This window comes from Pongo pygmaeus, chromosome 1 (assembly GCF_028885625.2).
Source record: "Pongo pygmaeus isolate AG05252 chromosome 1, NHGRI_mPonPyg2-v2.0_pri, whole genome shotgun sequence".
In the NCBI taxonomy this organism is placed as follows: domain Eukaryota; kingdom Metazoa; phylum Chordata; class Mammalia; order Primates; family Hominidae; genus Pongo; species Pongo pygmaeus.
In genome coordinates this window covers 198283589-198304258 of record NC_072373.2, presented here as the reverse complement: position 1 = coordinate 198304258, position 20670 = coordinate 198283589, and the positions used below count along the sequence as shown (strand labels likewise).

General features: G+C 47.2%; 1 protein-coding gene across 2 annotated transcripts in view; it reads left to right on the top strand.

Moving 5' to 3' along the window:
• The first annotated feature begins 1499 nt into the window (after positions 1 to 1499).
• The window catches only part of ZBTB8B (zinc finger and BTB domain containing 8B), a 35559-nt gene continuing 16388 nt past the window's right edge, over positions 1500 to 20670 (top strand). For both annotated transcript variants that reach the window (XM_063666380.1, XM_054464525.2), the window contains exons 1-3: positions 1500 to 1861; positions 7315 to 8346; positions 17618 to 17796. In XM_063666380.1, the coding sequence (XP_063522450.1) occupies positions 7356 to 8346; positions 17618 to 17796 (1170 nt within the window). In that variant the 5' untranslated portion in view covers positions 1500 to 1861; positions 7315 to 7355. The remainder of the gene's footprint in view (positions 1862 to 7314; positions 8347 to 17617; positions 17797 to 20670) is intronic.

The following is a 20670-nucleotide window of genomic DNA, read 5'->3' as shown; positions in this document are numbered from 1 at the left end:
CCTCAGCCTCCCAAGTAGCTGGGATCACAGGTATGTGTCACCATGCCCAACTAATTTTTGTATTTTTAGTAGACACTGGGTTTTGCCATGTTGGCCAGGCTGGTCTCAAGTGATCTGCCTGCCTCAGCCTCCCAAAGTGCTGGGATTACAAGTGTGAGCCACCGCACCTGGCTCTTTTTTTGTTTTGTTTTGTAAAGTAAAAAACCTCACCTGGAAGCACCAGCCCTTTCTGAGTGTGTGGTCCTGTGCCACCGCAGGGGTTGCATGCCCATGAAGCTGGTCTACCTGCCATCCACTTCCTCAACCCAATGGCATTCTCGTGTTTCTTAGATATGTACCAACCGGTTTTCTGTTTTATCTTAGCATGGCTCACTACTCCTCATTAGGGTCTCTCAGCGGAGGGGGTAGCCTTTTTTTTTTTTTTTTTTTTTTTTTCTGAGACAGAGTCTTGCTCTGCCGCCCAGGCTGGAGTGCAGTGGCCAGATCTCCATTCACTGCAATCTCCGCCACTTGGGTTCAAGCCATTCTCCTGCCTCAGCTTCCCAAGTAGCTGGGATTACTGGTCCACGCCCGGCTAATTTTTGTATTTTTAGTAGAGATGGGGTTTCACCATGTTGGCCAGGCTGGTCTCAAACTCCTGACCTCAGGTGATCCACCCGCCACCACTCCAGCCTCGGCGACAGAGAGAGACTCCGTCTCAAAAAAAAAAAAAAAAAAAAAAGAAAAGAAAAAAAAAGTCATACTGGCATAGAGTGAACCCCTAATCCAATATGACTGGTATCCTTATAAAAATACTTTTTTTTTTTTTTTTTTTTGAGACGGAGTCTCTCTCTCTGTCGCCCCAGGCTGGAGTGCAGTGGCGCGATCTCGACTCACCGCAACCAAAAGGGGACATTTTGACATGGAGACATATACAGGGAATATGCCCTGTGAACGTGAAGATGGCCATATGCAAGCCCAGGAGAGAAGCCTGGGGTAGACCATTTCATCACAGCGCTCAGAAGGAACGAACCCTGCCAACATCTTGCTTTTAGATGCCCCCAGGATTGTGAGACAATAAGATCTGTTATTGACGCCACCCAGTTGGTGACACTTAGGTACGGCAGCCCTAGCAAACGAATACACCCCCATTAGAACTAAGCTCCCTGAGAGCGGTAAGCTGCCTTGTCTTGCTCACAGCTGACAAGAACACGCCTGTACGGTCACCTTAGCACCTAGTACTGCCATTTAACCGTTTCACTAGTATGTATGAACTGGAGAGCCTGTCAAGGGAAGAGCTGAATCTTTTATCTTTTGTAACGACTACCCAGTGAAGGAAACCGCGGGTATGCAATAAAAACCTGTTGAATCGATTAAACCATTTCACTTATTTCCAGATTTTTGCGGAGAGCGCCAGTAGGTGAAATATGTGCGGACTGATGAGTCACAGCTCTTATTCCCTGGGCTGCATTAATACCCACGACGTGCTTTTCGCTCTCCAGACAAAGAGACCGGTACTTGGCAAGTCCCTCAAGTGGGACTCAAAAGACCGAACCGAGCTGCAGCCTTTCGCTAGCACTGGTCCTCGCCCCTTTTGGCATCTTGGTACTTGTAGTTTTGTCCACTCTATCTTTACCCGAAAAGCCAGCGCTGAGACCACAACTCCCATCACCCTGCGAGCACCGGCGCCTTCAGAGCGCATCCTCCGAGGGGCACCAGCGCCATTGACCACCCTGCTGGCCGAAGGGCCCGCCTTCCCGAGGCCAGGAGCTCCCGCGATTGGCCAGCCGCCCCGCCTCTCATCGGAGGGCGCCAGGTGAATGAAAGGGGGGCGTGTCGGTGCGCGGAGCTCCGTGGCTGCGCTGCTGGAACCCGCTGGAAGGTGAGCGCCAAGAAGCGGTTTGGCGCTGCCGCTTTCGTTGGTTTGGGGAGGATTCCGAGCACCTGGGAGGCTGGCCCGAGATTGGGGTTAGCGGGCAGGGTTGCCCCCACTCAGTCATCCTCCTTCGGACCGCTTGGCCCTGGCAACTCCTGGGACCTCCGCCCCGCGAGCCCTTCCAGCGTGGGGAGGGGCAGGCGCGGCCGTGGGCCCCCAGCTTCCCTGTCATTGGGTGCCCTCCGCGTCGTCCAGCCGGGGGTCGCGGCGCCGACTTCTTCCACGGTGAATGGTGCCCAGGCGTGGGGGCTCGGCCACACTGGAGAAGTGCCAGTGGCAGCGATGGCCACTTTGTCCGCAGGAGGCCATGGGAGGGGCTAGGCCTCGGGGCCCCACCCTCGGGGGCCGTGCCCTGTAGCTGGTTCTGGTGGCCTCTGCAGGTCGTCTGGTGCTGGACGGGGGAGGGTCTGTCTTGCGAGCAATTTAGATGCAGTTGACCCTGAAATTCTTCGTGTGGAAATGGAAACTTCTCCAGTGTCCTTCTCCTCCGATCCATGCCTAAAAGAAAGGAGTGACTTCCCCAACCTGTCGCATCCTGTCCTGGAGGGTTTGGGGAGGCCGGTTAGCATAGTGGTTAAGGATGTCAACCCGGGAGTCAGTCGGATCTCTGTTCTATTCCTAACTTGGTGATGTTATCTGTATCTTTGAATCTCAGTTCCTTCTCTGAAAAAGAGGATGTAGTTAGAGTATCTGTCGCACTGGGTTACTGTGAGGTGAAAACTAATGTGCTTGTAAAAGCCAGGCATGGTGGCGCGCACCTGTAGTCCCTGCTACTCGGGAAGCTAAGGTTGGGAGGATCTCTTGAGCCCGGGAGTTCCAGGCTGCATTGAGGTAGCGCAGGATCCTGCACTCCAGCCTGGGCAACAGAGCAAGACCGTGCCTTTTAAAAAATTTAATTTAAAAAGTAAAATGAATATGCTTGTACTTTGTATAGTGTTTTATAAGGAATAGTGCTCAATATTTTACTAAAATTGAGGAGCAGGTTTTTGTTATTCTCAGGTTGGTGGGACTGGAGGAGTCTTGTCAGAAAGGGTCGGGGGTGGAATTCAAGGCTGCTTTTGGCCTCTGAACAGAGACAGTTGTGTGATCTGGCTAGGACTCCCTCAAGGGTATATGAGAGTTTGTATTGCAGGTAGTTGTGTTGGCATCTGCTGTCTCCTGGAGGACAGGCACTATACTTGTTTCATTTTTCTATTCCTGGCATCTTCCTTGTGTCAGGCATTGTATGTAGCCGGTAACCGTTGAATTGAGTTGCAACCGTGGGATGGTTGGGAGGTTCCCTGCCAGAGTGCGGATAAATGTGCTTCTGAGAGCAGTCTGCCCTAAGAGCTGCTTTTCTGGAATAAGTGGTGACCCTCAGCACTTCCCGGGGCAGCAGAGCACTTCAGGCAAATGGGGGTGATATAAATAAATATTTACACAATATATACCAAGTACAGGATTGGGGAAAATTTTGAAGAAAATACTATATGGATAGACTTTTGCAAAGTCAGGAAGTAGAATAAAAATAATTGCAATATTAAAAAATAATTTCAGTAAGAAAGCCAAAAGAAATTGGTTTTAGGTGCTATTTCTGGAAAGGAGGCTCTTCCAGTGAAAGACGGAAGTGCCCTGGGAAGAGCCCCTGTAGATCAGACCATACTACAAGTTAAGAAGTGTTATGCATACTTACATATTTATCTACCTGGCTTACCAACTCCTTACCCCTCTGCCCTACCTCCTTTTTTTCTTAGTTAACAAAAAAAAAGCCAAGGCAGAAGGATCACTTGAGTCCAGGAGTTCGAGACCATTGAGACCAGCCAGGGCAACATAGTGAGACCCCATCTCTACAAAAAAATGTTTTCAGAATTAGCTGAGTATGGTGCTGCATGCCTGTAGTCACAGCTACTTGGGAGGCTGAGGCAGGAGGATTGCTTGAGCCTTGGAGGTCGAGGCTGCAGTGAACTGTGATCATGCCACTGTACTCCAGCCTGGGTAACAAAGTGAGACCCTGTCTCAAAAGAAAAGAAAAGCAATACATGCACATAGTAAAACATTCTATCAGAAAGGTTTAAAATGAAAGGCAAAAGTCCCTCCACACACCTTTTTTTTTGAGATGGAGTCTCGCACTATCGCCCAGGCTGGAGTGCAGTGGCACAATCTCTGCTCACTGCAACCTCCGCCTCCACCACCTCCTGGGTTCAAGTGATTCTCCTGCCTCAGCTTCCCGAGTAGCTGGGATTACAGGTGCCCACCACCATGCCCAGCTAATTTTTTTGTATTTTTAGTAGAGATGGGGTTTCACTATGTTGGCCAGGCTGGTCTCGAACTCCTGACCCCAGGTGATCTGCCCACCTCGGCCTCCCAAAGTGCTGGGATTACAAGTGTGAGCCACCACACCCGGCCCCAAGTGGATTTTAAACTTGGTTTATAGTTTATCTACTAAGCAGTTAAGAAATGAATATTCCTTTTTTGCTTAACAAATCTATTTTGTCCAAAGCATTCTGCCAGATACTGTAAGGGATATAAAATTGAATAAGACATGGTTCATGCTTTCAAAGGGCTTGTAGTTCATTGACAGAGAAGGGCCAGGACATAAATAATAAGCAGGAGTTAACCAAGGGTAGTGGAATCAGTCAGTTAGGAGTCTCCCAGTTGCATGAAATAGGAAACCCAACTCAGAGGCCAGGTGTGGTGGCTCACACCTGTAACCCCAGCACTTTAGAAGGCCGAGGGGGGCAGATCACTTGAGGCCAGGAGTTTGAGAGCAGCCTGGGCAACATGGTAAAACCCTGTCTCTACCAAAAATACAAAAAAAGTTAGCCTGGCGTGGGGGTGGGTACCTGTAGTCCCAGCTACTCGGGGGGCTGAGGTAGGATGATTACTTTAGCCAGGGAGGTGGAGGTCAGAGTGGGCCGAGATCACACCACTGCACTCCAGCCTGGGTGACAGAGTGAGACCCCATCCCCCATCTCAAAAATAAATAAATAATATTTAAAAAAGAAAACCCAACTCAGACCAGCTAAACCAAAAAGGAACTTAATTGGCTTCTGGCACTGCTTGAGTTGGGGCTCTGATGTTGTCCCCAGGCTCCATCAGCCTGAGCTAGGCTGTCATCTTTGTTAGGCTGACTTCCCTGGTGGTGTGGCAGCAACATCCCTCACATCCTGCATCCCACAGAGCAAAGAATGCTCTTTTTTGAAATTCCAGCAAATGTTTCATTGCTTTTCATTGGCTCTGAAAACTACATGGCCATCTCCGAGCCAATCACTGTGGTCACAGGGTGGGATGACTTAATTTTATTAGCCTACATTATAGCTTACACACCTGGTGCTTGAGGATGGCACCAGTTTTATGCAAAGCATGTTGGCCAAGAATGGGGGAAGGACGCTTCCATCAAAGCCAAAAAAGGCACTAGAACCAAAAGAATGGGGAATGCATGCTGGCTAGCCCAAGAATCCACCAAATACTTCTGTGTAATGATGATAAAAGGAGACCAGTCTCGTTCGTGACCAGCCTGGGTAACATGGTGAAACCCCATCTCTACTAAAATACAAAAAATTAGCTGGGTGTGGTGGCATATACCTGTAATCCCAGCTACTAGGGAGGCTGAGGCAGGAGAATTGCTTGAATCTGGGAGGTGGAGGTTGCAGTGAGCCGAGGTCGCGCCATTGCACTCCAGCCTGGGTGAGAGAGCAAGACTCTGTCTCAAAAAAAAAAAAAAAGGAAACCAGTCTCAAAGTTTTGAATTGGGATGCTGGAGGCTGGGTGTGGTGGCTTACGCTTGTAATCTCAGGACTTTGGGAGGTGGAGGAAGGAGGATTGCTTGAGGCAAGGAGCTTGAGATCAGCCTGGACAACATAGCAAGACTGCCATCTCTACAAAAAAATTTTTTTTTAATTGGCTAGGTGCAGTGGTACGCACTTATGGTTCTAGGTCTTGGGAGGCTGAAGCAGGAGGGTTGCTTGATTCCAGGAGTTTGAGGGGTAGTGAGCTATGATCACACCATTTGCACTCTGGCTTGGGCGACAGACCAAGACCCTGTCTCTAAAAAAGAAAACCAGTTTCAGATTGATACACTAAAGACTCAAGTATAATTTTTTTTTTTTTTGAGACAGAATCTCACTCTGTCGCCCAGGCTGGAGTGTAGTGGCGCAGTCTCAGCTCACTGCAACCTCTGCCTCCTGGGTTCAAGCAATTCTCCTGCCTCAGCCTCCCAAGTAGCTGGGACTCAGGTACCCGCCACCACGCCTGGCTAATTTTTGTAGTTTTAGTAGAGACGGGGTTTTGCCATGTTGGCCAGGCTGGTCTCAAACTCCAGACCTCAGCTGATCTGCCCTCCTCAGCCTCCCAAAGTGCTAGGATTACAGGTATGAGCCACCGTGCCTGGCCTCAACTATGATTCTTAGATGTGTATATTTTCTATAGTTTGAGCCTTGAAGAAAGTAGAATGTAGTACATTAGAGCATTGGCTCTGGAGGCCAATAGACCTGATTTTGAGTCCCAGATCTGTTACAACTGGGTCATCTCCTACCCTCAATTTCTTTATCAGAACAAGGGAGGCAATATTAATATTTACTTACAAGGTTTTTATATAAATTCATTGAAAGAATTCATGGAAAACAGTAAGCACTGTGCTCACATGCAATTAGCTATAGTTATTTTTCTTCATAAATTAACCCAGTTGGATAACCTCTTATTTTTATTAGATCCAAAGCAGACCATATTATTATTATTATTATTTTGAGACAGAATCTTGCTCTGTCACCCAGCCTGGAGTGCAGTGGCACAGTCTTGTTTCATTGCAGCATATACCTCCTGGGTTCAAGAGATTCTCCCACTTCAGCTTCCCTAGTAGCTGGGATTACAGGCCCGGCTAAGTTTTGTATTTTTAGCAGAGAAGGAGTTTCACCATGTTGGGCAGGCTGGTCTCAAACTCCTGATTTCAAGTGATCTGCTTGCCTTGTCCTCCCAAAGTGCTGGGAAGCCCATATCCTAAAGACACTATTGGACCACTGGTTTTGGAAAAATTGTTTAAAAATTTTAAAAGAAATCTTATTGGCCAGGCGCGGTGGCTCACGTCTGTAATCCCAGCGCTTTGGGAGGCCGAGGCGGGCGGATCACGAGGTCAGGAGATCGAGACCATCCTGGCTAACACGGTGAAACCCCGTCTCTACTAAATATACAAAAAATTTGCCCGGCGTGATGGCGGGCACCTGTAGTCCCAGCTACTGGGGAGGCTGAGGCAGGAGAATGGCGTGAACCCGGGAGGCGGAGCTTTCAGTGAGCCGAGATCGCGCCACTTCACTCCAGCCTGGGCGACAGAGCGAGACTCCGACTCAAAAAAAAAAAAAAAGAAAAAAGAAATCTTATTTGTAAAGGTTGGGATTTGTGAATTAACTTAAGAAAAATCTTGGCAGAGATACAGGTTTACTCTGGAGCAGCAGCAGCTGGCGGAGCAATGGAGATGCAATCCTATTATGCCAAGCTTTTGGGGGAGCTGAATGAACAGAGAAAGAGGGACTTTTTCTGTGACTGCAGCATCATTGTGGAAGGGCGGATCTTCAAGGCCCACAGGAACATTTTGTTTGCTAACAGCGGCTACTTCCGAGCCCTGCTCATTCACTATATCCAGGACAGCGGGCGGCATAGCACCGCCTCCTTGGACATTGTCACCTCTGATGCCTTCTCCATCATCTTAGATTTCCTCTATTCTGGGAAGTTGGATTTGTGTGGGGAAAATGTGATTGAAGTGATGTCGGCTGCCAGCTACCTGCAGATGAATGACGTGGTGAACTTCTGCAAGACATACATTAGGTCATCCCTCGACATTTGCCGAAAGATGGAGAAGGAGGCTGCTGTGGCTGCAGCAGTGGCGGCAGCAGCGGCGGCGGCTGCAGCGGCGGCGGCAGCGGCGGCTCATCAGGTTGACAGTGGAAGCCCCAGTTCAGGCCGGGAGGGGACCTCCTGTGGTACCAAGAGCTTGGTCTCCTCTCCAGCCGAGGGAGAAAAGAGCGTAGACTGCCTGAGAGAGTCCCCTTGCGGTGACTGCGGAGACTGCCACCCCTTGGAACTGGTGGTGAAAGACAGCCTTGGCGGTGGCTCGGCTGACAGCGACCTCTCTACTCCACCCAAACGGATAGAGCCCAAGGTGGAATTTGACGCTGATGCAGTGGAGGTGGACATTGGTGAACAGCTGCAGCAGTATGCTGCCCCGCTGAACCTGGCCCACGTGGAGGAGGCCTTGCCAAGCGGCCAGGCTGTTGACTTGGCTTACAGCAACTACCACATGAAGCAGTTCCTGGAGGCGCTCTTGCGCAACAGCGCTGCCCCGAGCAAGGATGATGGGGACCATCACTTTTCTCGGAGTTTGGAGGGAAGACCAGAAGGTGCAGGAGTAGCCATGAGTTCCATGATGGATGTCCAGGCTGACTGGTATGGAGAGGACTCAGGTGAGCTCCCTTAGCATTCATCAGCCCTGCCAGTGATTTAGTACACACTGTCTGTGCCTTGTGTTCTCCCATCATCATGATCATTATCACCATCATCATTGTCACTACCAACATTATCAGTACCATCATCACCAGTACCATCATCATTACCATCATCACCAACCAGTACCATCATCACCAGTATCGTCATCATTACCATCATCATCACTACCATCATCACCAGTACCATCATCATCATTACCATCATCTCCAGTATCACCATCATCATTACCATCATCATCAGTACCATCATCATCACTACCATCATCACCAGTACCATCATCATTACCATCATCACCAGTACCATCATCATCATTACCATCATCTCCAGTATCACCATCATCATTACCATCATCAAAGTACCACCATCATCAGTACCATCATCATCACTACCATCATCACCAGTACCATCACCATTACCAGTACCATCATCATCAGTACCATTGTCATCACTACCATCATCACCAGTATCACCATCTCATTATGATCATCATCAGTCACCATTATTGCCACCACCACCACCACCATTATGCATTAACTGAGCACCTGCTATATGCAGGGCATTATTTCTTCATATATGTTTGTGTTTTACCTCTACAACTGGAATGTAAGTGTGTTGGGGGCAGTTTGGAGACATGGGAGGAACCCACTCTCTTCCACTAACTGGCAGTGGGACCTTGGTTAAATCATTGAATCTCTTTGAGTCTGTTTTGTCATCTGTAAAATGGGAATAATCATCCCTGCCCTGCCTCTCTCACAGGTTTGTTGTGGGGACCAAATGAGAGAGTTTTCAGAACTTTTTCTCACATATCATCTTAGATTTCCTCTATTCTGGGAGGTCAGTTTTGTGTGGGGAGAATGTGATTGAAGTAATGTCCAGAGACATATGCTCCAGAGATTTATACTTCTCTGTGTCAGCCAAGGTGCTTGTCAGAGACTAGGCACCCAGCCTGGCATGCTTGATGATGCCATCTACTTGAGACTATTTGATTGACTGATTGATTGAGACAGAGTCTCGCTCTGTCACCCAGGCTGGAGTGCAATGGTGCGATCTCGGCTCACTGAAACCTCTGCCTCCCAGGTTCAAGTGATTCTTCTGCCTCAGCCTCCCGAGTAGCTGGGATTACCGTAGGCGCATACCACCACGCCCAGCTAATTTTTGTATTTTCAGTAGAGACAGGGTTTCACCATGTTGGCCACGCTAGTCTCAAACTCCTGACCTCAAGTGATCCTCCTGCCTTGGCCTCCCAAAGTGCTGGGATTATAGGCGTGAGCCACTGCGCCTGGCTGACTTGAGACTATTTTAGAGCCAGTATTTGACATCATGTGAGCTAATTTTTTACATCCTTTGGTAGGCTTTTGTGTTTTAAGAGAACCTGGTTGTTCCTTTGAACAGTTCTGAGAGTTGAGTTAATATGGTTAACTCCTCTTAACAGGTGAGGTAATTGTGTTGTAAGGTGTCTTGTAGGGGACAAAAATAAACTTGGCTGCCAGCTTACTGATGAAACGTGGCTTCCAGAACCTCAAGCCAAGGCTGGGCGTGGCGGCTACGCGCCTGTAATCCCAGTTACTCTGGAGGCTGAGGCAGGAGAATAGCTTGAACCTAGGAGGCGGAGCTTGCAGTGAGCCGAGATCGTGCCACCACACTCCAGCCTGGGTGACAGAGCAAGACTCCTCAAAAAAAAAAAAAAAAAAGAAAGAAAAGAAAAGGAAAAAAACAACAGAACCTCAAGCCAAGAAATTCATGAATTGCAGTCTAGTAGTGAAATATTGAGTAGTGAAAGTCTTTTTGTTTTTTTAGCTTCTGATTCTCTGAAGTGAAAGTCTTTTAAATAAAGGGAGATCAGCTATTTTTATTCATTACTAAATGGCTGTCTCGAGACTTTTTTTTTTTTTTTTTTTTTTGAGACAGGGTCTTACTCTGTTGCCCAGACTAGAGTGCAGTGGCATAATCACAGCTCACTGCAGCCTCGACCTCCTGAGCTCAAGTGATCCTCCCACTTCAGCATCCCAAGTAGCTGTGATTACAGGCATACACCACCACACCCAGCTAATTTTTTGTATGTTTGATTTATAATAGAGACGAGGTCTCTCTATGTTGCTCAATTTGGTCTCAAACTCCTGGGATCAAGCAATCCTCCCACCTCAGCCTCTCAAAGTGCTAGGATTACAGGTGTGAGCCATTGTGCCTGGCCTGTCTTGAAACTTTCTAATTTCTGGGTTTATTTATTAATTTTTTTTTTGAGGCAGAGTCTCACTCTGTTGCCCAGGCTGGAGTGCAGTGGTGCGATCTCAGCTCACTGCAACCTCTGCCACCTGGGTTCAAGCGAGTCTCCTGCCTCAGCCTCCCGAGTAGCTGGAATTACAGGCACGTGCCACCATGCCTGGCTAGTTTTTGTAGTTTTAGTAGAGATGAGGTTTCACCATGTTGGCCAGGCTGGACTCGAACTACTGACCTCAGGTGATCCCCCTGCCTCGGCCTCTCAAAGTGCTAGGATTACAAGGGTGAGCCACCGTGCCCGGCTTCAAATTTCATTTTTTTTTTAAAAGCAAGAGCACTCAGTATGTCTGATTAAAACAAGACTTGAAAGACTTGAAAATGGCCAGGTGCAGTGGCTCACACCTATAATCCCAGCATTTTGAGAGGCCAAGGTGGGAAGATCGCTTGAGCCCAGGAGTTCGAGACCAGCCCAGGCAAGATGGCAAAACCCCATCTCTACAAAAAAAAAAAAAAAATTGAAAAACTAGCCAGGTGTCGTTGCATGCACCTATAGTCCTAGCTACTCAGGAGGCTGAGGTGGGAGGATCACCTGACCCTGGGAGGTCGAGGCTGTCGTGAGCTGTGATCGTGCCACTGCACTCCAGCCTCGATGACAGAGTGAGAACTTGTCTCAAAAAAAAGAAAAGAAAAAAAAAAGAAACAACTTGAAAATGCCGTTTCTGGTTCTCAGAGACACTGGCTTCACCAGCATTGGGAAGATAGTGGCCGCTTCCATGAACACACCGTGGGAACTTGTTGAAATTCTCATTGCTGTGTGTATAATGGCATTTCACAGACTGATCACCCTTTCACATCCACAAGTCTCTCATGGCGCGCCATGCGTTTGGCAGAGGAAATATGGAGAAACTGTGACCCAGAAGGTTTAGTGAGTTTCGTAAGAATGCAGTAGTAAGTGGCCCAGCTAAAACCAGAAACCTGGAGTGGCTTCTTTCATTCATTAAACAAACAGTGAAAGCAACACAAGTAGGTAGAGGATTTCAGTGCAATGATTTTTTTCTTTGAACCCCTCTGCATGTAAGCACAAGAAGTATCATGGAATAGGCATTTGGCTCTGTGCCACTTATAATATATTCAGGTCCTGTCCTTATTGGTCTGGAAAGTCAAGGTTCTTGCTGTAAGGTGCTGTGGTGTGACAAGGCAGCTGCCCTGGCCCCTGGCCATGCCCTGTTGTCTACCATGTTTTTATTTCATTCATACGGCTCCAGGGTATAGTTTTTCCAAGTGCTAAGGCACAGAGTAGGATTGATTTGTTTGGTTATTCATTTATTTGTTCAGATATTTGAGTACCTTTTGTGTGAAAACATAAAGATAAGTCAGACGTGGATGCAGCCCTCAAAGAGCTGATGGTGTTGTATAGGAGATAAGACACAAATGTGGGCTGGGCTCAGTCGCTCATGCCTATAATCACAGCACTTTGGGAGGGCGAGGCAGGTGGATCACTTGAGGTCAGGAGTTCGAGACCAGCCTGGCCAACATGGTGAAACCCCCGTCTCTACTAAAAATACAGAAACAAATTAGCCAGGCCTGGTGGCGAGTGCCTGTGATCCTAGCTACTCGGGAGGCTGAGGCAGGAGAATTGCTTGAACCGGAAGGTGGAGGTTGCAGTGAGCTGAGATTGCACCACTGCACTCCAGCCTGGGCAACAAAGCGAGACTGTCTCAAAAAAAAAAAAAAAAAAAAAAGACACAAATGTAAATGACGTCACATGCTAGAAAGGTACTAGGGTTGAAAGACACTCAGAGGTATGAGTTCATAGTAGTCCGGAAGGAGAACTGGCTTCCTACTGGGAGATCAGGGAAGCATCCTGAAAGTGCCATCTGAAGGTAAGAAGAAGGGACAGGGAAAAATTGATTGGAGTCAGATCATGGAAAACCTTAAATGCAAAGAGGGGAGGTTTTTTTTTTTTAGACAGAGTCTCACTCTGTTGCCCCGGCTGGAGTACAGTGGTGCCATCTCGGCTGACTGCAACCTCTGCCTCCCAGGTTCAAGTGATTTTCCTGCCTCAGCCTCCCAAGTAGCTGGGATTACCAGTGTGCATCACTATGCCCAGCTAATTTTTGTATTTTTCATAGCAACAGGGTTTCACTATGTTGGTCAGGCTGGTCTCAAACTCCTGACCTTAAGTGATCCACCCGCCTCAGCCTCCTAAAGTGCTGGGATTACAGGTGTGAGCTACTATGCCTGGCCAGGTTTGTTTTGTTTTGTTTTGTTTTGAGACAGGGTCTCACGCTGTCACCCAGGCTGGAGTGCAGTGGCACAATCACAGCTCACTGCAGCCTCGACCTCCTGGGCTCAAGTGGTCCTCCTGCCTCAGCCTCTCAAAATGTTGGGATTATAGGCATGAGCCACCACGCCTAGTCATAGGGGGGTTTTTGGTAGTTTCTTTTATTTTTTTAATTTTTATTCCCACCTGGATGCTCTGCACAAGCCTCAATCCCTGTAAAATCCGAACTGAACTCCCCTTTCCTCGTGTACCTGCTTTTCCTTCTGTTAATTTCACTCCTCCTCAGTGTGTCTCCTCTCCACCTCCACAACTACTGCCTTAGCTCCTGTCATCTCTCATCCAGACTCATGGTCCCCTCGCACCTGGACTTCCTACCTTTAATATTGACTCTCGAAAGTCTTTTCCCTGAATTGTGCCCAGAGGGATCTTTTAAACTGGCCATGAAAGTTTGACCATGTACCTTCCTTGCTTAAAATCCTAGCTGGCTGGGAGCGGTGGCTCAGTCCTGTAGTCCCAGCTACTCAGGAGGCTGAGGCAGAAGAATCACTTGAACCCGGGAGTTGGAGGTTGCAGTGAGCCGAGGTCACGCCACTGCACTCCAGCCTGGGCAACAGAGCGAGACTCCATCTCAAAAAAAAAAAAAAAAAAAAAAAAAATCCAAGCTGCTTACAGGTAAAGTCCAAGTTTCTCAGCATGTTAGCTCCATGAGGGGCAGGGACTTTGGTCTATTCTGTTCACTGTTGTATCCCCAGGACCCTAGAACAGAGCCTGACACATAGTGAGTGCTCAGTATAAATTTGCTGAATGAATGAATGAATGTGACCATCACAATCTAGTTCTTGTCCCTTCCTTGCCCTCATTCCTAACCCCCACGTCATACTTCATATTCTCATTTACCTCTATGCCTAAGCACGTGTTCTTCCCCTGCTCAAGATACCTTTCTCTGTCTTGAACTCCCGGTGAACTCTTGTTCATCTTTTAAAACCTTGCTCAAAGTTAACCTCTTCTGTGAAATCTTCTCTGAACTCCTAGGGAAAATCATCACTTTTTATTTATATTTCTTCATCACTTTGAACTTTGCATGTGTGCATCATATTGTATGAATATGTTTACATATCTTTCCTGCTAGACTTAACTTCTTGAGGGAGGAAACAGGTGTCTTACAATGGCCTGTCACGTAATAGGATTCAGGTGAACTGTTGTATTGGCGGAGTGGAGATCAGTAAAGGGGAAGAAAGTGTTGAGACAATCCATACTTTTCTGATGGAGAAATAGTTAACAGTTATTTTTCTCAAGGACTTATGCTGGGCCTATTTTATTCTATGTTTTTGTAGACAATCAGGAAGAAGTGTGTGGTACAAAGCCAAGGTGACGGAGATAAATAACAAGGAAGTTCCACAGTGCCAGAGGAGTGAGCAGGGTGATGAGCTATGAGCTGCTACTTTGATCCTAGGAAACAGGTCATCATTCCTGGCCAGGTGCTGTGGCTCACACCTGTAATCCTGGCACTTTGGGACCCTGAGGCATGGGGGATCCCTTAAGCCCTAGGAGTTCAATACCAGCCTGGACAACATAGCGAGACTTTGTCTCTACAAAAAAAAAAAATCGTTAAATTAGCTGCCCATGGCCGGGCACGGTGGCTCACACCTGTGATCCCAGCACTTTGGGAGGCCAAGGTGGGTGGATCACCTGGGGTCAGGAGTCTGAGATCAGCCTGACCAACATGGTAAAACCTCGGTCTCTACTAAAAATACAAAATTAGCCAGGTATGGTGGTACACGCCTGTAATCCCAGCTACTTGGGAGGCTGAGACTGGAGATTCACTTGAACCTGGGAGGTGGAGGTTGCAGTGAACCAAGATTGTGCCATTGCACTCCAGCCTGCACAAGAGCAAAACTCCATCTAAAAAAAAAAACAAAAAACAAATTAGCTGCACGTGGTGGCACACACCTGCAGTCCCAGCTACTTGGGGAGCTGAGGTGGGAGGGTCACCTGAGCCTGGGAGGTAGAGGCTGCAGTGAGCCATGATCATGCCACTGCACTACTGCCTGGGTGACAGAGACCCTGTGTCAAAAACAAAAAACAGGCCGAGCACGGTGGCTCACACCTATAATCCCAGCACTTATGGAGGCTGAAGCGGGTGGATCACTTGAGGTCAGGAGTTCAAGACCATCCTGGCCAACATGGTGAAATCCTGTCTCTACTAAAAATACAAAAATTAGCCAGGCGTGGTGGTACGCACCTGTAATCCCAGCTGCTGTGGAGGCTGAGGCAGGAGAATCACTTGAACCCAGGAGGCGAAGGTTGCAATGAGCTAAGATCGTGCCACTGTACTCTAGCCTGGGTGACAGAGTGACTCCATCTCAGAAAAAAAAAAAAAAATTCCTATTTTACTTGTATCTCAGTACCAATGTGAGCAGTGAAAGATTTAATAATTCCACATATGTGAGCAGTGATGAGCTTTTGAGCTGCTGCTTTTATCCTGGGAAACAGATTTCGGAGTCACTATAGATTATGCAAAATGTTAGGCATTATTAGGATGGCAACTTACCGAAGAGAGTTTCCACCCTTACGTAAAGGATGTTGGACTCTCACATTCAATTTAGTGTGCTATACTTTTCATAGCACCTCAGGAAAGACAGAGCCAGTTAGGTATCCCAAGCCAACCCCAGAGAAAAGAGTTACTCCAGTGTTGACAGAGACCACAAGAGCCTGGACTGCTTTCCTGATAAAAAAATTCTGAAGAGATTACGATGATGACAAACATGGCTGACATTTGCAAGTGCTTACTATGTGCCACGTGCTATGCTTTATGTGTTACTGTATTTCATTCTTACCACAATCCTATGAGGTGGGAACTGTTATCATACCTGTTTTACAGATAAGGAAAGTAAGGCACAGAGAAGCTAAGTGAGATGTCCAGGGCTACACGGTTGGTCAGTGCTAGAGCCACGACTTGAACCAGGTTTCTGTACCTGGAATGCTTGAGTCACTAGTGCCTTCATAGGTGATATGATATCATATGATATGACCGAAGTCTATAAATCTTGAAGGGCATGGATAGAGAGAACAAATCTTGGGCCGGGCACCGTGGCTCATGCCTGTAATCCCAGCACTTTGGGAGGCTGAGGCAGGTGGATCACTTGAGGTCAGGAGTTGAGACGAGCCTGGCCAACATGGTGAAACCCCGCCTCTACTAAAATACAAAAATTAACTGGGCATGGTGGCGGGTGCCTGTAATCCCATCTACTCTGGAGGCTGAAGCAGGAGAATCACTTGAACCCAGGAGGTGGAGGTTGCAGTGAGCCAAGATAGTGTCACTGCACTCCAGCCTGGGCGAGAGTGAGACTCCATCTCAAAAAATAAAAAATAAAAATAAAAAAGAAATCTTGAAATATAGTTGACCCTCTGTGTCCATAGCTTCTGCATCCGTGGATTCAACCAACCACATATGGAAAATACAGTATTCACAGGATCCTCAGGGCTGACTTTGGGACTTGAGCATCCTTGGATTTTGGTATCCAAGGAGTATCCTGGAACCAGTTCCCAGTGGATACCAAGGGATGACTATAGCAGTAAGTGTAACTCACAGAACTTGAGCGGAACAGTTTCCATACATGTGAGTGATAATTACATTGTCACCTTAATGGTTATATGAGCAAGATGAGGGAATAAATTGGAAAAAGATTTAAATGAATTCCTGGATATTTGATGATTTCAGATATATAGAGTTAATATAAATTCCAAACAATTTAGGGTCTGCATCAAAGCAAGCCTCTTCTATGTATACTTGGAAAATATTCTTAGGAACTACTGTCCAAGAAAGCATGAATTCTGGTCTAGAAATCTGATCCATCATAACAGCGTTTTCCAAGTTCTGAAGGTAGTGAGATCAATTCAGAGGGTTGCATTAGTCAGCTCAGGCTGCCACAACAGAGTGCCCCAGACTGGGAAGCTTAAACAACAGAAATGTATCCTCATAGTTCCAGAGGCTCAAAGTCCAAGATCAAGGTGTCAGCAGAGTTGGGTTCTGGTGAGGCCTCTTCCTGATTTGCAGATGCAGCCTTCCTACTGTGTCCTCACATAGCCTTTCCTCTGCGTGTGTGCTAGGGGTGGGGGTGAGAGGAATGGCGGGGGGTATGCAGGGAGAAAGAGAGAGAGATCAGTCGATCTCTGGTGTCTCTTCCTCTTCTTATAAGGAAACCAGTTCTATCATTAGGGCCCCACCTTATAAACTCATTTAACCTTAATTACCTTCTTAAGGGCTTTATCTCCAAACACAGACTTTGGGTATGAATTTTAGGGGGACACAATTCAGTCCATAACAGAGTCTCACCCAGCAGTCTTAAAATGAAACCAAACAGAATAAACACTATCAGGGTGAGTATTGTTTTGGGAAACTTCCAGTTATCCAAATAAGGCATGTGTGTTCTGAGGTTGTAATGCAAGCTGAGTTTCTAACTGTGAGTCACACAGAAGTGTGGAAGCTGGTGCCTTATAGCATTCCCGACATTATAAGGAGTCCACTTTACTTTACCCTGGGGCTGATTGGGAGCCAGACTGAGTTGGAATTGCAGATGATGTCTTGCTGTTGGCTGGTGGCGGAGTTGGTGTCCTCCTCCATCTGGGCTGGTGGAATTCCCCAGCTCTGGATCCCATTCACCGGCGGGTAGCCAGGGTTGGTCACTGCATACAGCACAGCTAAATGAAAGCATTTGGTTCCCCAGGTGATGTGCTGGTGGTCCCCATCAAGCTCCACAAGTGTCCTTTCTGCCCTTACACTGCCAAACAGAAGGGCATCCTCAAGCGGCACATCCGTTCACACACAGGCGAGCGGCCCTACCCCTGTGAGACCTGCGGCAAGAGGTTCACTCGACAAGAGCACCTGCGGAGCCACGCGCTGAGTGTAAGTGTATGCCCTCGTGGCAAGAGTGATTCATGATATCATCTAATGGAAGGGTAAAGCCAGCCTGTCTTTCATTTCTCTGACGACTGGGGTATTTTCAAATAATTTCCACTAATGTTTTTACTACTAAATTAAAGCTCAGGTGGTGGCACTTACAGAAAGTTAAAACTTTATATGTTAGCGTTAAGTTTTAACTTCAAGTTAGACTAGTTTTCTAAGGGGAAGAGCCAAGAAAGTTTAGATCCTGATAAGAGGTGATTACTGTAATGTAGAGAACAACAGGGCTCAGACAAGATTGTGGATCTCTTCCTACCAGTGTGATACGAAAGGTAAGCTGCATCCTCAGTTTCCCACTGAGCCCCAGCACCTGGGGGTAAGGGAAGGGTATACTGCCATGTATAGAGCTACCTGTGGGCAGCAGACAAAGAGGGCTCCAGCCCAAGGAGACCCTCTCCTCTAACAAGCTGTCCCCTAGGATTGTCTCCATGTGAGCTGGTGATTCCAACCCGCTGAAAACCATTCAGGCCACTTAGAAAGATGTTGCATTTATTTATTTATTTAAACTTTTAGGTTCAGGGGTACACGAGAAGGTCTGTTACATGGGTAAACTCATGTCACAGGGGTTTGTTGTACAGATTATTTCATCACCCAGGAATTAGTTCTCTTTGCTCCTCTTCCACCTCCCACCCTCCAGTAGACCCCGGTGTCTGCTGTTTCCTTCTTTGTGTTCATAAGTTCTCATCATTTAGCTCCCACTTATAAGCGAGAACATGTTGTATTTGGTTTTCTGTTCCTATGTTAGTTTGCTGAGGATAATAGCCTCCAGCTCTATCCATGTTCCCACAAAACACATGATCTCATTCTTTTTAATGGCTGCAGATGTTGCATATTATGATCATCTTTTTTTGTTTTGTTTTGTTTGAGACAGAGTCTCACTCTGTCACCCAGGCTGCAGAGATCACGGCTCACTGCAGCCTTGACCTCCCAAGGCACAGGTGATTCTCTCACCTTAGCCCTTATGTGGGTAGCTGGAACTATAGGCTCACACCACCATGCCCAGCTAATGGTTTTTTTTTTTTTTGTAGAGACAGGGTTTTTCCAGGTTGCCCAGGCTGCTCTTGAACTCCTGGGCTCAAGCGATCTGCCTGCCTCAGCCTCCCAAAGTGCTGGGGTTATAGGCATGAGCCACCATGAGCAGTTATGATCATCTTTGAGCAAGACAATCAGTGTTTGGGAAATCTAACATACAAATAGTTTGACCTTCAATGGACGCTCTTAAGAATACGAAAACTGGCCAGGCGCAGTGGCTCACACCTGTAATCCCAGCACTTTGGGAGGCTGAGGTGGGCAGATCACAAGATCAAGAGATGGAGACCATCCTGGCCAACATGGTGAAACCCTGTCTCTACTAAAAATACAAAAATTAGCCAGGCGTGGTGGTGTGCATCTGTAGTCCCAGCTACTCAGGAGGCTGAGGTAGGAGAACTGCTTGAGCCCGGGAGGTGGAGGTTGCAGTGAGCCAAGATCACACCGCCGCACTCCAGCTTGGTGACAGAGTGAGACTCCATGTCAAAAAAAAAAAAAAAAAGAATATGAAAACCCTCAGAATGGGAGAAAATATTTGCAAGGGATATATCTGATAAGTCTAGTATCCAGAATAAAGAACTTTTATAATGCAATAGTAAAAGGATGAATAACTCAATTAAACCTGGGCAAAGGATTTGAATAGATATTTCTTGGGAAAAGATGGACAAATGGCCAATAAGCACATGAAAAGATGCTCAACATCATTACTCATAGGGTAAATGCAAATCAAAGCCACCATGAGATGCCACTTCCCACCCACTAGGACTGCGCTAATTGTGGGTGGCTCTCCTGCATCAGCCTCTCCCCGTCTCTGCCTCTTGCTTGCATCCAGAGCTCTCTAGAAGAGAGGCTGTGATTGGTTCACAGAGCCCCTATTGGCTGGAGTTCCTGAAAAGTGTACACATTAAAAAGATAGTTCCTAGGCCCAGCACGGTGGCTCACACCTGTAATCCCAGCACTTTGGGAGGCTGGGGTGGACGGATCATCGGATCATCTGAGGTCAGGAGTTTGAGGTCAGCCTGGCCAACGTGGTGAAACCCCTTATCTACTAAAAATACAAAAAAAAAAAAAAAAAAAATTAGCCAGGCTTGGTGGCGTGTGCCTGTAGTCCCAGCTCCTCAGGAGACTGAGGCAGGAGAATTGCTTGAACCTGGGAGGCAGAGGTTGCAGTGAGCCGAGATCGGGCCACTGCACTCCAGCCTGGGCGACAGAGCAAGATGGCGTCTCAAAAAAAAAAAAAACAAAAACAACAAAAAAAAACGTAGTTCCCAAAGCAGCTGCTGGCACATCTGGGGAATATAGCTGTCTACCCTAGCAAATCTGCCTTCCTAATAATTAAACAATCCAAGGGATGGGTGGGATGGGGGAGGGACAGCATTAGGAGAAATACCTAATGTAAATGACGAGTTAATGGGTGCAGCACACCAACATGGCACATGTATACATATGTAACAAATCTGCACGTTGTGCACATGTACCCTAGAACTTAAAAGTATAATAAAAATAAAAAAATAAAAAATAAAATGTCAATTACCAAAGGTGTCCAATGAGAGGGAAAAAAAAAAACCATGTCAAAAATCCTAATGAGAGTCAGATGCAGTGGCACACACCTATATTCCCAGCTACTTGGGAGACTGAGGCAGGGGGATCACTCAAGCCCAGGAGTTCAAGTCCAGCATGGGCAACATAGCAAGATAGCAAGACCCCATCTCTAAAAATAAATCCTGGCCAACTATGGTGGCTCACGCTTGAAATCGCAACACCTTACGAGGCCAAGGTGGAAGGATC